This window comes from Toxorhynchites rutilus, chromosome 2 (assembly GCF_029784135.1).
Source record: "Toxorhynchites rutilus septentrionalis strain SRP chromosome 2, ASM2978413v1, whole genome shotgun sequence".
NCBI lineage: Eukaryota > Metazoa > Arthropoda > Insecta > Diptera > Culicidae > Toxorhynchites > Toxorhynchites rutilus.
Window position 1 is genome coordinate 205,295,616 of NC_073745.1, and position 13,297 is coordinate 205,308,912.

Consider the following 13,297-nt stretch of genomic DNA (forward strand, 5'->3'; position numbering starts at 1 on the left):
GTCCCCATTCCCAAATATATTTAATGTATAAATTTTCATAAATCCGACTAGGAAGTAGTCATATATCGTATAACATTCGAAAACAAACCATGTTCTTTTTATTTTCTTATTTTGTAACTGTCGGCCCAGCGATTCACGTTTTTCTAACGAAAAGCTCAACGTCAGCCCCTAGGGACCGACACGGGCTTAACGTGTTAAATTCGATACCGTTCCCCAGTATGTGGCTACGTTCAATTTTTCGTCGCCCGTCATGAGTTGTTTCCAGACGAAAAACGACGCCCAACACGCATATCATAAGAAGTTCAAACTCATTGTTTTTTTTTTATTTATTTCCAACGCATACAATTGAATTGAAATTGCTTTTCGAGGCACTTTTTGCATTTGGAATTCATCGAGCTTTTGAGTATTCGTCGATTTTCGGACTTCCTTCACGCGAACTGTTGTTAACATCGAAATCACCGTAATTGAACGACAGAATCAATCAAGACACTTTGTTCCGTCTACAGCAGCATCTCCGGAAACTTTTTGAAGCTCTCGGTGCGCTTCAGCGATCAGCCAACATCATATATTGAAGCTGAGAGTTAGTTTGGAAATATTGCTGCTGTGCCGATTGCTCGCGTCGCTCAGTAGAAACATGCTGTTCAATGAAATATGTGTCTGTTAAATAGCATAAGGAACTGTGCTATGGAATATGTATTTGTTGCTTCGTTCTGCTTATTTGAGGTATTCTGGTTCTGCGAGTGAGAGTTATAAATTATTTTACCCTATTGCACCATATGTTAAGGACTGGGACTGAAAATTATCAAATATGGATTTAAAAGTTTGCGCGAAAATTACAACAAAATCACGCATCGAGGCCACCACCAAAAAATAGTTAATTGTTTTGTTTTGTTCCTCCCCTGCATAATATCGAAAGTGATAAATAGGCTAATTGAATGCAATAATTTCGCAATCCTTCGTTATTAATGCGGTCGTGTGTTGGACACCTCCCCTTATGTGTTTTAATCTACAGTTACAATATCTATTATCAATAAAATAATGTGTCATATTGAAAATCTTGTCAAGAGCTGGAATTTTTTCTATGTGATTCACATGTAATAACACATCATTCATTCGAGCCCATTCAATAAACAAACGTTATCAACTATACCCTCAGAATAATCCAGATAACGTAAGTATCTTCATTCGAGGGATGATACACGATAAATGATAACAAATAGAAAAAATGAATATAAACAATAGAACTGTGTACACTTTATTTTTTTTTTTTCGGAGGAATAGGCTGCAGTATCATATAAGTCAACAGCTTCAATGTTTTATTGAACGCGGCTTCAATGTTGTATTGAACGTTAGTGATTACGTGTTTATCTGTGTACTAATTCAACTGTGTCTGGCGAAACTCTTATCTGTCTATCGTTTTTTATAGTTCCACAAATAATTCCCATATCCGTTGAATTATTGATTTTCCGTTGCTTCAGGCTAATCTTACATCTCTTCAATCGATATATCAGTGACCATACTCATCAATTATCTATTTCTACAAAAAAGTGTAGATTCCAGAACAATTTTTCTACGAAAATTCCTCTTCGTATTTCTTCGTCTTTTTTTCAATTTTCATGTAACTCATTGGATGGCCTATTTTCACCTTGGTCATTTCATTCAACTGATGTTTGATTTCATCTGAGGTTCTAATGGCTGGAATTAGTTTTATTTTTCATTTTACTCCAAACTTGAACTCGAACTCACTAGCGTCGCTAGTCTTAACCTTTTCCCATCTTCTCTTCAGTCAGTCAGAGGGGGAAATCTGGAGAATATGACGAGTGAGGTAGAACTTTCAACAAAAGTGTTTCCAAGTGAGTTTTACCGTCATGCGTAACATGCGGCCGAGCGTTGCCGTGCTGCGAAATCACCTCACCATGTATTTGCTCAAATTACGGCCGTTTTTCCTTCAATGCTCGACTGAAACGCATAATGTGTACTCGATAGTGAGCTAATGTCTCACCAAATACGCAACATGAGATTCGAACCATGGATGTGTGGCTTAGCCCCCGATGTCGGTTAGTCACCGCGGTAATTCCACGATTTATTTCGTGTTGTATTCTCGAAATGGATTTCATCCCCAGTAACAATCCGTTTCTAGTGTGAGTTAAATTGACAAGTGATTCGCGAATCACCATTACACCCATAGAAAATAACGGTTTGGGGTTTTCAAAGATTTGTTTAGTTACCATGATTAACGAGCGTTATCGTAGAATGTTGAATGAATTTTGCTTTTCAAAAATTAATGGAATCGATGGTGGCGATTCTTTTTCCCCAAGATGGTGCTCCACACCAAATACCGTGGTAGACATTCGTTTAGCTGCACCCTTTTTTTTCTCTATTATAGTGACTTTCAGCACATTTCGGCTGGTTCGTCACTTTTACTTCCATTTTTGGAAGAATGTCGGGAGTGAGAATTGAACTCGTGATCTCTGCGTGAGAGGTATGGATGTTACCACTACGCCAGATCGCCTCCTAGCTGCACTCTATTTTTCCTCAATATTTTTAAAAATAAGTCAATTCTTTGTACAGTTTTGCTCATAAAAGACGATTATTGTTTATCTTAATCGAATTCATTCTATAAAAAAGTATAAATTCACTTTTTGTTTTCTAAGTAATTCAAATATTGTGGAATCAGGGTGGACATTCGTTTAGCCGCATCCTAAAATTTTAATAAAAGAAAATTTGTGCAGCAAATTTCAAGTCCAATCGGTAGCTAATATTTAGTATGTCCACCTCCATTTCGGATCACTTTGAAAACTCGATTTGACATCGAGTCAGACAGCTTTTAAAGTGTTGCTATATTGATTATAGCCCAACATTCCTGAATTACTGCCTTGAGACTGGAAATGTTGTCAAATTGTCATCCGTTTGCATAGACCATCTCGGCCAAGATTCTCCATAGGTTCTCTATGGGATTGCAATCGACTGCCAGCAGGTCATTCAAGAAGCGGAATATCCTTCTCGGCAAACCATGCCTTCGATTGCTCGGAAACGTGGGTCTATGCATAATCCTGCTGAAAAACGACATCCTCGGTAGCGTTATTCTCAATATGGCCAATCAAAACGTCCTCCAGTAATTGAAGATACTTTTCGGAGTTCATTCGGGTGAAAATGAAACAAATGAGAAGCTTGCTGTGATAGGAAACGGCTCCCCACACTGTCAAACTTCCACCCCCATTTTTCGCTCCGATCTCACGACATGCCGTTGACTTAAATTGCACCGATAGCAACTGTAACAGTCCGGACCATCCAAATTGAACTTTTTTCGCCGGAAAATACAACATTTCCCCATTCTAGTATCCATTCAATGTATTGCCGGGCGAAAATGAGATGGTTCTGCTTATGGGTTGCGGTCAGTTTCGACTTCCCTTGAGGTTTCTTCCACATGATGTTTGGTGACTCATTCAAGATGCGCGCAATATGCCTATTCGTTACTGGAACAACCGATTCTGCCTTAATGTTTGAGCAGGACATCGTTTCCTGGTTGCTTCGTGTCTTATTCGGCCTTTAAGACGCAAATTAACTTTGGTGTTCCAATTTGTTGGTCGTTATATCCCATATTTCTGGAACTATTTAAAGAAATTCCATACCACTTTCTCAGATAGAGATTTTTGTTGCGATCGAGCGATTAGAAAACTTTTGTTCACTGAATATCTTTATTATTTTCCGCCCCTCTTCCGTCAATAGAATACCTTTCGTCATTGCTTTAAACTCTACGTAAATCACTAATCTGACCAACTTCTTACGTTGCACATCTAATATTTATCTTGTAAATTGAACATTCCCAAGTATTTTTTTCAAAAAACACAGATAAAGGCTTGGTGATTACTCGCGAAAACTCGATTTTTATGCCTTGCGGCTAAACGTATGTCTCGGGAAAAAACGACGTTTGAATGTTTATATCCACCGATGCCGCCTTGTATGTGTGTGTGTGTGTGTGTGTGTGTGTGTGTGTGTGTGTGTGTGTGTGTGTGTGATTGTGACGCACGTTCTTCCAATAAAAGTGACTTAAATATACTATCACTACAGTAAATAAGTATCCCGATAAAAAGAACATTCCTAGTTGTTTTGTAAGTGTTTCAAGTTTTTTTTTCAAATGCGGCTAAACGAATGTCTATCACTGTAGTAACGATACTCTAAACAAGCTTTGAATTCAGTGTATGTCAATCCGAAATACACAACTCGTTCAAGGTGTTATAAACACGGCGAGTTTTGCCCCAGAAAAGAATATTTGCGGGGTATGTACTGCTTCATTCAGGAGAAAAAATTGCAGCTGAAGCATACCAAATTTTTGTTGAGACCTACGGTGATCGTGTTCTGTCGAAAACAACACAAAGAGATTGATTTAGACGTTTCAAAAATAGATGAAGAAAAGGTGGATATAGTAATAATTTCTCATTCAATACCTTCCAATACCAGAATAAGGAACATATTTATTTCCAATGTTATCGAAGTAATTGTATTCAGTTATGGCAGAATACCTTTCCTGAGAGAAATTTGTTCAACAACAATCCTGGACATTGTTGCCCGAGGTCATCGCCGCTTGGCCGACATTTGCAGCTCAAGTATATAAAAAAACATACAATGTGCCAACCGTCAGTGGTTATAAACAGACAGCATTCGCGCGCAAAAATAAAATCAAATGGCAGCAATCTATCTTTTATGCCAATCTTGAGACAAGCGTATGGAAGATGGCTAAAATTAGCGTGTCATCTTCGTGTTCGTGGTGAAAACAAGACGAACGAGCAAGAAAAAAATCGAAAAACCCACAAATATGAGTTGCTGATTAGCGGCAGTCAGCCAGCCATGTCCCGCGAATGATGTGTTGGCGCGAATTACCACGAAAACAAAGATCAGAACAGCATCTCCTCCACCTAGTATATCCTGACGTCAATTTCAGTTTACAAGCAAACGTTCATTCTTCCCGCCAGCGGAATGGTTTGACCTTTCCGTTTGAATGTCAAATTGTCACGCCGGCTCGGCAGGCGCGACTCTCCCCGGTCCCAGCGAATCACATGGCACTGCATGACACATCAATTTGAGAGAGATCAATATCGGTTTTCAGCCAAGCGTACAATTTCGAACCGAACCAATACGTAACTTAATGGAGAGATGCAATCATTGTTTTATTTGTGCAGTCAGTCCGCTTCATCAAACGTCATGTGACGGATTGTCGTCAGCATCCACTTAAAGAAATACACAGTCATTACCACTGCCCGTCGCGGAATGTGACTTTGAACCCAAAACCTGAAATCGAATCTCGTGCGATCAAAGGCCGAAACACCATTCGAATTAGCAATTTCTCACTTCCCCAACATTTTGCAAATCAAGACAGTCCAACAGTGGTACTTTCAAAGAGTATCGCGAAAACCACCACTTACCCCTTCATTGGTCATCGTTCGCTTAATTTTGTCGACGATGCGACCCACCGGGCCGCCCTGCCTGTTGGAGCTCATTTTTGAACCGCTTGAGATGCACCGTTTTTGGTATCGAAGGTCACTGTTTATTACTTCTCGATTCGTTACACAATGTCACAACACTAGCTATTGCTGTTTTGTCACGTACCTGAACACACTAATAAATGTTGCTCGCAACTTTAACACTAATGCTTATTTGATTGACTGATGCTGTCGCTTGCACTTTGTGATATCATTTACACATTTGATGCACTCGCGAATTCCTTAAAAGGCACTTGTTCCAGTTTCTTCTTCTAGCAGCACACTTTTGTTTTGTATTTATTGCTTTAATTGCAGTTCTAAGGCTCTTGACATTAACTTCCCATCCATACACTAATCATGGAACGGTATATTGCAAAAGTAATTGCGATGTCTAAACATTCAAATGTGCACACTTTCACATTTTCGACACTACGCTGTGTTTGTTATCAGTTTATTTACTTTCTAGTTGCTGATAAAATTTCAGCACATTCGTTGATATCACCTCGCTGTACTATTCGATATTTTATTGCTTTTGGGGAACTCGCGATATAATATTTTCTCTCCGCGGAGGTAACCGTAATGGGACACTACACGCACGCGATTCTATTCATAAAAGATCTGCTCTTGAAGTAACGAAGTGGTTTAAATAGCGTTGCGCTTCGGCGTTCATTCGTCGGTTGGATATTATATCCGAATACTAGCGCGAAAAAAAGAACCTGAAAATAAACAAAAACAGACAACCACATGGTCACAAATACACGCGCGGCGGAACCGCTCTCGCGCGCTTCATGCACATGCTTTATACCTCGCCGACAAACCGAGGGAACTGTAAATCTTTGAAACATTCGTTCCGAAACTCCGAAAATGTGAATTTGAACTCTGTACGCCATATAATCATTCGGAATTCTGCGAATGGTCGCTTTTTTTGTCTAACCATGACCCAAACCGCATCGTAGTCAGGACACTTCTGGAAAACTCTATGGAATGAACATGAACAATGAACAATTTGCCGGCTGTTGTGAATGTGTGAAGTGGAATTTTCCGATGGTATTTCTTCATTCACCAACCTCAGCCGGGGTCCAAACAAACACATTCACCATCAAGAGTGTAACTGGTGGTAACGCCTGGATGACTCCACATATGACCGACCTCGATGTATCGATACCCTTTTCCGTGCAGTTGCATTTTCGTATACTCTTCTTCTTTTGCATCCTTAGCTGGACCGGATTTCGTTTGATGTTATATGAAGTCCATAATATTTTAAGCTGGAGGCGAATGAGCTTAAAAATTCCGAACATAGAAACGGAAAAGATAAAAACGTTAAAAATACTGTAGAAAACGACAGTGTGAGAAATTTCAATTTCTAAATTCTACAGATATTAATTTAAGTTGACAGAGAGGAAGACACATGGTCAGTTTACGTATTGTTCTCAGGGAATATTACGATTGAATTAACTATTCATATTACTTCGCCAACAATCAGCCCTTTTCAGTGCCATCAAAAATTTGTTTCGGAAAGAGACTTCTTAAATTTGGATTTATTCCAAAATGACAAACAAGCGAAGTGAACAAAACAATTTCGCAGTCCTGCGACTGCTCGTGGCCGTGGCAAAATTTCAATGAAACAATCAAAAGTGCATCAACCTAAAAAATCTATTGTTAACAGAGGTGAAAGTTCTACTCAAATATCCGAGGATCTACGGATTTCTAAGACTTTTTTTTATGAAAAAACGAATTTGTGAAATTTTTGGAAGATTGCTGGAAAAATATCAATCAATTTTCGAAATAAAAATTGTAAATACGTCTGCATTGTTTTCCTATCCTAATTAGAAGAACAAACCTAACAATCTCGTAGCCTTCAAAAAGACAGTTTGAGAATATTAATCATAAGCAAATCATAAACTGATGATTTATCACAGCAGGGGCAGTGATAAATCATCAGTTTATACTTTTTCACTAGTATAGAATTGTATAAACAGGTGAGCTGCGATAGTTTTTGCAACCGTATTGAAAATTTTAAAAGAAAAGTTGGATATGCGTTGATAATGCTTGAATTTTTCAATTAAAAATCAATGAAAAATATTATTTTCTCTACTGCGATGCGTATAAATATTTCCAATTGATCGATGTAAACATCTTAGGGATATATAAAAAAAAACCGCGTTTTGAGCGTTAGAAATCTAAATCCGTTTAATTTTCAATTTTGGGGTTTCCATTTTACATACGTTTTCCTGTTAACGTAGTCCGACTATGAATTCTACAATATATGTCATGCATGATAAATAATAATTGCACATTACTTACCTGGACCCTAAGAATCAATGGGATCATGTTCCATTTCTAGAGATTTTGAATCAATCATTGTTAGGTGGAATGTGAAGGGTGGTGTCTAAACCACCACAGCCACGAGCAGTCGCAGGACTGCGAAATTATTTTGTTCACTTCGCTTGTTTGTCATTTTGGAATGAATTCAAATTTAAGAAATCTCTCTCTAAAACAAATTTTTGATGACCCTGAAAAGGGCTGATTGTTGGCGAAATATTACGAAAGCATATAAATAGTTAATTCAATCGTCTTATTCCCTGAGAACAATATGTAAACTGACCATGTGTCTTCCTCTCTGTCAACCTATATTAATATCTGTAGAATTAGGGATTGAAATTTCTCACGCTGTCGTTTTCTACAGTTTTTTCAACGTTTTTAACTTTTCTGTTTCTATGTTCGGAATTTTTAAGCTCCTTCACCTCCAGCTTTAGGAAACGAAAATAAGAAAATAGGACATAACTCATAAATAGCCTTGGAAAAGGTCATTGGAAAATAAAATATACTCCTAACTTTGAGAAAAGTTGTTGACTAACCGATGGTCCTGATTTGATTTGTTTGTAGTTGACGAGTCCTCAATCAATCATGGATGAGATAAAATAAAACTTATTTTCTTAAGCCGAAATAACTTGCTTGGTTTTGTTCCAAGGCGCTCCGCTACAACGAACCTGATGTTTTATACGTCATTTATCTCCAGAGCAATTGACTTGATCCAAATTCCATGTCGCCGCCAAGATACCGATGCCAAAAATCTTCACTTTTCGGCTGCCTTTGATATAATTAAACAGTAGATCACGTTCGCTGTTTTATTATTATTCATTCGGTCAAACGATGTGTGTAAAAATATGATTCGACGTTACACGACTATGTTCCACAAAAAAGTCATCTTGGATCTTCAATTCAACTGATGTACCCAACGACGTCAATATGATTTTAATGTAAGAAGCTTTATTACGCCGATTATTTCAAGCTTTTTATCCACGCACATAAAGCACAAGAGCACGAAGATATCGCATTTCTTGCAAAATTTGGACGATTTTTTGCTAGCTAGTATGTTACTCAGCGCTATAAAATACTTTGTAGTCTCCTTATCATGAAAATGATCCACGACAGAATTCGAAACTTTTTTGCATCTGTGCTGAAACAATTACAAATATTATATAACTAAAAAAATATCTTTTATATTCAAAGCTAAAACTAAGCTAAAGCAATCCGCATCGTAGCAGAACAACAACTGGTGAAAAGTTTGAGAATTGAAAAGCAAACGTCAGAACCTAAATAGAAGAATAATTTACGCGCCCTACTTCTTGTCATTATAATATGTTGATCATGGATTGGTATAAATTCGAAAATGTAACTCTTGTGCATTATATGATAATATCCCTCATTTATCTGTCATAAAAACCCTTATTTGATGCTAACCACTCGGTCACCGGAGCACTTGTCGGAATCATAAGAGATACTTTTGTTAAGAACTAATTAGCATGAACATTCGCAATCATTGCTCTATTTCCGATTATCATTTTGAAAATTTCGTCAGTGGAACAAACTGCTTACCAAAACCATAACCTTCGTAGAAAATGTTTCGATGAAAAAGTGTTCGCTTCATCGCCACCTTTTCCTTCACTCCTCGTGTACTACTAAGGCCCTAATAATAACTTCCTAATTATTACTAACTTTGTCGTCTAACTGTATCTGACAGGATGCAACTAACGAAATGATAATTTTGCATGATATAACGTAACTGAAATAACTATTGTAAATTACAATAGTTAGGGCTTGACAATTTCGAAACTGAAATATGAAAATGTTTTGTTTACTTCTTTCTTTCTCTTCAGCCAATTTCAATTTCGATTGTGTGTACCCACAACGCCTACTGAAACATTGATTCTTCAATTTCGTTTTCCTTCTTTGAATTTGAAAGCAGACGCTTTCACTTGACGATTGAAACTACTATATTCATTATCATTTGAGTGAGCTATATGTCACTTTCAGCTTCACATGTGAAAGGACGATCACTGCTTTCAATTGAAAGTTTTATTCGATATCATTTCTTCAAACTGAATTTTTCCGGGTCGCCTTTCAGAAAAAGTGGAATTAAAATAGGCATATGAGGGCATATTAGCAGGGTTTGATAATTTCGAAACTAAAAGAAGAAACTGACTTTTTTCCTCCTTCCTCTCTCTTCAATCAATTTCAATTTGGATTCTGTGTATTCACTACGCATACTGAAACATCGATTCTTCAATTTCATTTTCGTTCTGCTGTCGTTTCCTTCGAATTTGGAATCAGACGCTTTCACCTGCCGATTGAAAGTGCCCTATTCATTATCATTTGAATGGGCTTTATGTCGCTGTTGCTGTTGCCCGCTCGAAAATCCATCCATAGATCTTTGTTTGATGGTGTTGAAAGCGGACAATTACTGCATTATTCGAAAATCAATCAAGCAAACGAAACCAAATTTGGCATGTGGAGGTTTTGGGGTGCAATAAATGTTTCTATGTTTCTAGTTTATACGCCACGTCAAAGATGTTCGAGCTCGTCGTTCTGCTGTTTATGTATTTCCATTTTAAGGAACGAATCAGCAACGATCAGCATGGATTCATGCCCGAACACTCCACAACTACGAACTTGCTCGCCTTCACATCGCATGTCACCGACGGGATGACAGACAGACGCCATCTATACTGACTTGCCAGCTGCCTCCGACAAGCTGAACCACGCAATCGCAGTGGCCAAGTTGGAACGCATGGGAGTTTGCGGTTATCTGCTGCAATGATTCCAATCTTATCTGACTGACAGAACAAACTGCGTGAAGATTGGCGATCATCTATCCTCACATTTTGCATCGTTCTCTGGAATACCACAGGGTAGCCATCTCGGTCTACTTGTTTTTTATGTCACATCAACGATTGCAACTATTTATTAGATAGTCCACGATTACTATACGCGGATGATATGAAATTCTTCTGTCACATCAGATCGATCGATGACGCCGTGTTCCTCCAAAAGCAACCGGATTCCTTTGCAGCTTGGTGCGAAGTGAATAGGATGACACTGGATCCCAGTAAATGCTCCATCGTATCGTTGGCAAGGAAACGGAATCCTATCGATTACCGACTTTCAAACGTTGTTCTACCCCGCATGAAGTGCGTTAACGACCTGGATGTGCTCCTGGACGCAAAGCTCACATACAAGTATCACATCGCATATATCGTTAACAAGACATCGATACAACTAGGCTTTATCTTTCGAACGACGAAATCATTCACCGACATTTACAGTTTGAAAGCCATCTACTGTGGCCTTGTTCGCCCAATACTGGAGTATTGTTCAGCCGTCTGGAACCCGTACTACCAGAACAGCGTGTACCGTATCGAAAACGTGCAACGACGATTTGTTCGCTTCCCTCTGCGTCTACTGCCGTGGCGAAATCCGTCTAGTCTACCCAGCTATGAAAGCCGCTGTCAGTTCATGAACCTAGATACTCTGGAAGTGCGTAGGAACACTGCCCGAGCCATGGTGATAGCTGACGTTTTAACTTCAAGAATCGACTCTCCTGCAATTCTCCAAATGACCAATCTTCTGGCTCGCCTAAGGCAACTTCGGAATACTGCGCTTCTTTGGTTTCTCACCCGGCGAACGAATTTTGGTGCTTACGGTGCTGTTACAGAAGAAGAAGATTTTAGGGGGCACGAAACGTTTCTATGGTGAATAGACATTCCTCACCCCTCTCTAAGGGGGGAAGAGGGGAGGGGTCTGTCTTTATTCTATCATATTTTCTGTATCAAACATTTATTCCATGTAACGGAGAAACATGTTATTTGCAAGTGGTTGAAAAATGTTGAACGAGAATTGTGTCTGAAAATAATCTGATAATATAATGATGAGTTTTGGTAGAAGTACTAGGAATTTTAAAGTAAAAAGTAAATTCAACAGGATCGATTAGAAGATCAATCAATGAACAGTTCTGCGATTGGACTCATGAACTTGCGTTTAGTAAGAAAACGTGAATATTTGAAGATATTGATAACAAAAAACGAATTTTGGGCGGGACGAAGTGTGTCGGGTCAGCTAGTAACATCTAAAAAAGTTGGTTTGACGTGTTGAAAATATATTTCTTTACCGGATGGAAAAAAAACATGCTATTCAGAAAAAATAATAGTTTCAAAATAATTCAATAAACGATTTGTTGAGAACAATTGACCTTCGGATTGTTATTGAAAATGTCATATTTAAAAAAGTTTTGGGATTAATTACATGAACCCTCCAGGCAAAATTATGTTTGTTTTCAGTAGTACATTTGATCAGCTCATTCCGGTAATCAATTTGCCTCCGGACGGCGGTACCCGAATTTTTTTTTTCGTTTTTAATTACCAATTTTGAAGGGTATATTCTGCTAAAGAACAATACTTGAAAATTTTTATCGGCATGATTTTTTCTTAGGCTCTACCAAGTTGAAAAATATGCATCTAATAGAAAAAAATACGTTAATATACAATTTATATTCATCAAGCAAAACTATTGATTATCTCTGTTCAATCACGCGATAAATCCAGCTAATGTTAGCGTTGAACCCCTGGTTTCACGACTGTAAATAGCCTAGATACAGCACACGTTCAATATTGCACTTCGCACCTCCACACGTCCAACCTGATCGGTGTCAATGTAGGTGTGTTTGATATCACGAAGAATTTCGCAATATTTCCGAGTTTTTCCTTCTCGAAGCACGTTTACTACAACTACAACTACCGTCTGCGTCAAATTATCCATCGCGAACCAGAAACCGGTACAACATACCGAAAAACTAAACACACATAGACATTAGGTAGGGTTGCTTTTAATGTCCAGGTGCACGTTCTGTCTATTGTGTGCGAACATTGACTTCTTCGAGCGTAAGTCGTTGTTTTAGGGTATTTAATGATCTGAGTAGAAAACCTGAACACCCCTGAATAAAGATAGATCCCCACAATTACAAGCTGCCCGCTTCGCGCATGAGCTTTCAGTGATATCAGTAGGTTATATAAATATGCCGACTTTTTTTCGAGGGCAGAAGCAGAGAATCCACCACCAGTACATACATATCAAACAAGCGCAAAGATGAAGAAAAACAATCCCATCCTACGTCACTGGCAGGCGAGCCCCCAAACAGGGATTGTACCACCATACACGCATACACCGTTTCAACTGTTGCTGGCCGTAGTCGAGCCCCCCATTGAACAAGCATATAATGGGTCCGTTTCACCCACCACAACCCCAACCCCCTATTCATCGCAGTCACATGCACCTCTCACAGAGAGGTGAGCAAGTGTTTCACCTTGTTAGCTAAGAAAAATTATTCTGTGCACACGAAGCTGCAGCGAGTAGGAAAAAAAAGTGACCGCACCATTTTAGAGTGTTGAATGAACCGAAGGCGTCGTCGTCCTCTCGAGGAAGCGAAGTATGCTTTTAATCAATGCCAACAGCATGCGAAGCAGTTTGGAGATTTCGGATGG

At 38.7% G+C, this 13,297-nt stretch overlaps 2 protein-coding genes across 2 annotated transcripts in view; one reads left to right on the top strand and one right to left on the bottom strand.

Annotated features, from left to right (window-relative positions):
• LOC129764320 (facilitated trehalose transporter Tret1) overlaps window positions 1–6,087 on the bottom strand; it is a 47,114-nt gene extending 41,027 nt beyond the window's left edge. The window contains exon 1 of the mRNA XM_055763283.1: window positions 5,424–6,087. Coding sequence (XP_055619258.1) covers window positions 5,424–5,498 — 75 coding nt within the window. The 5' untranslated portion in view covers window positions 5,499–6,087. The remainder of the gene's footprint in view (window positions 1–5,423) is intronic.
• LOC129764322 (RING-box protein 2) overlaps window positions 1–13,297 on the top strand; it is a 121,849-nt gene that overhangs the window by 51,142 nt on the left and 57,410 nt on the right. The gene's annotated exons all lie outside the window — the stretch shown is intronic.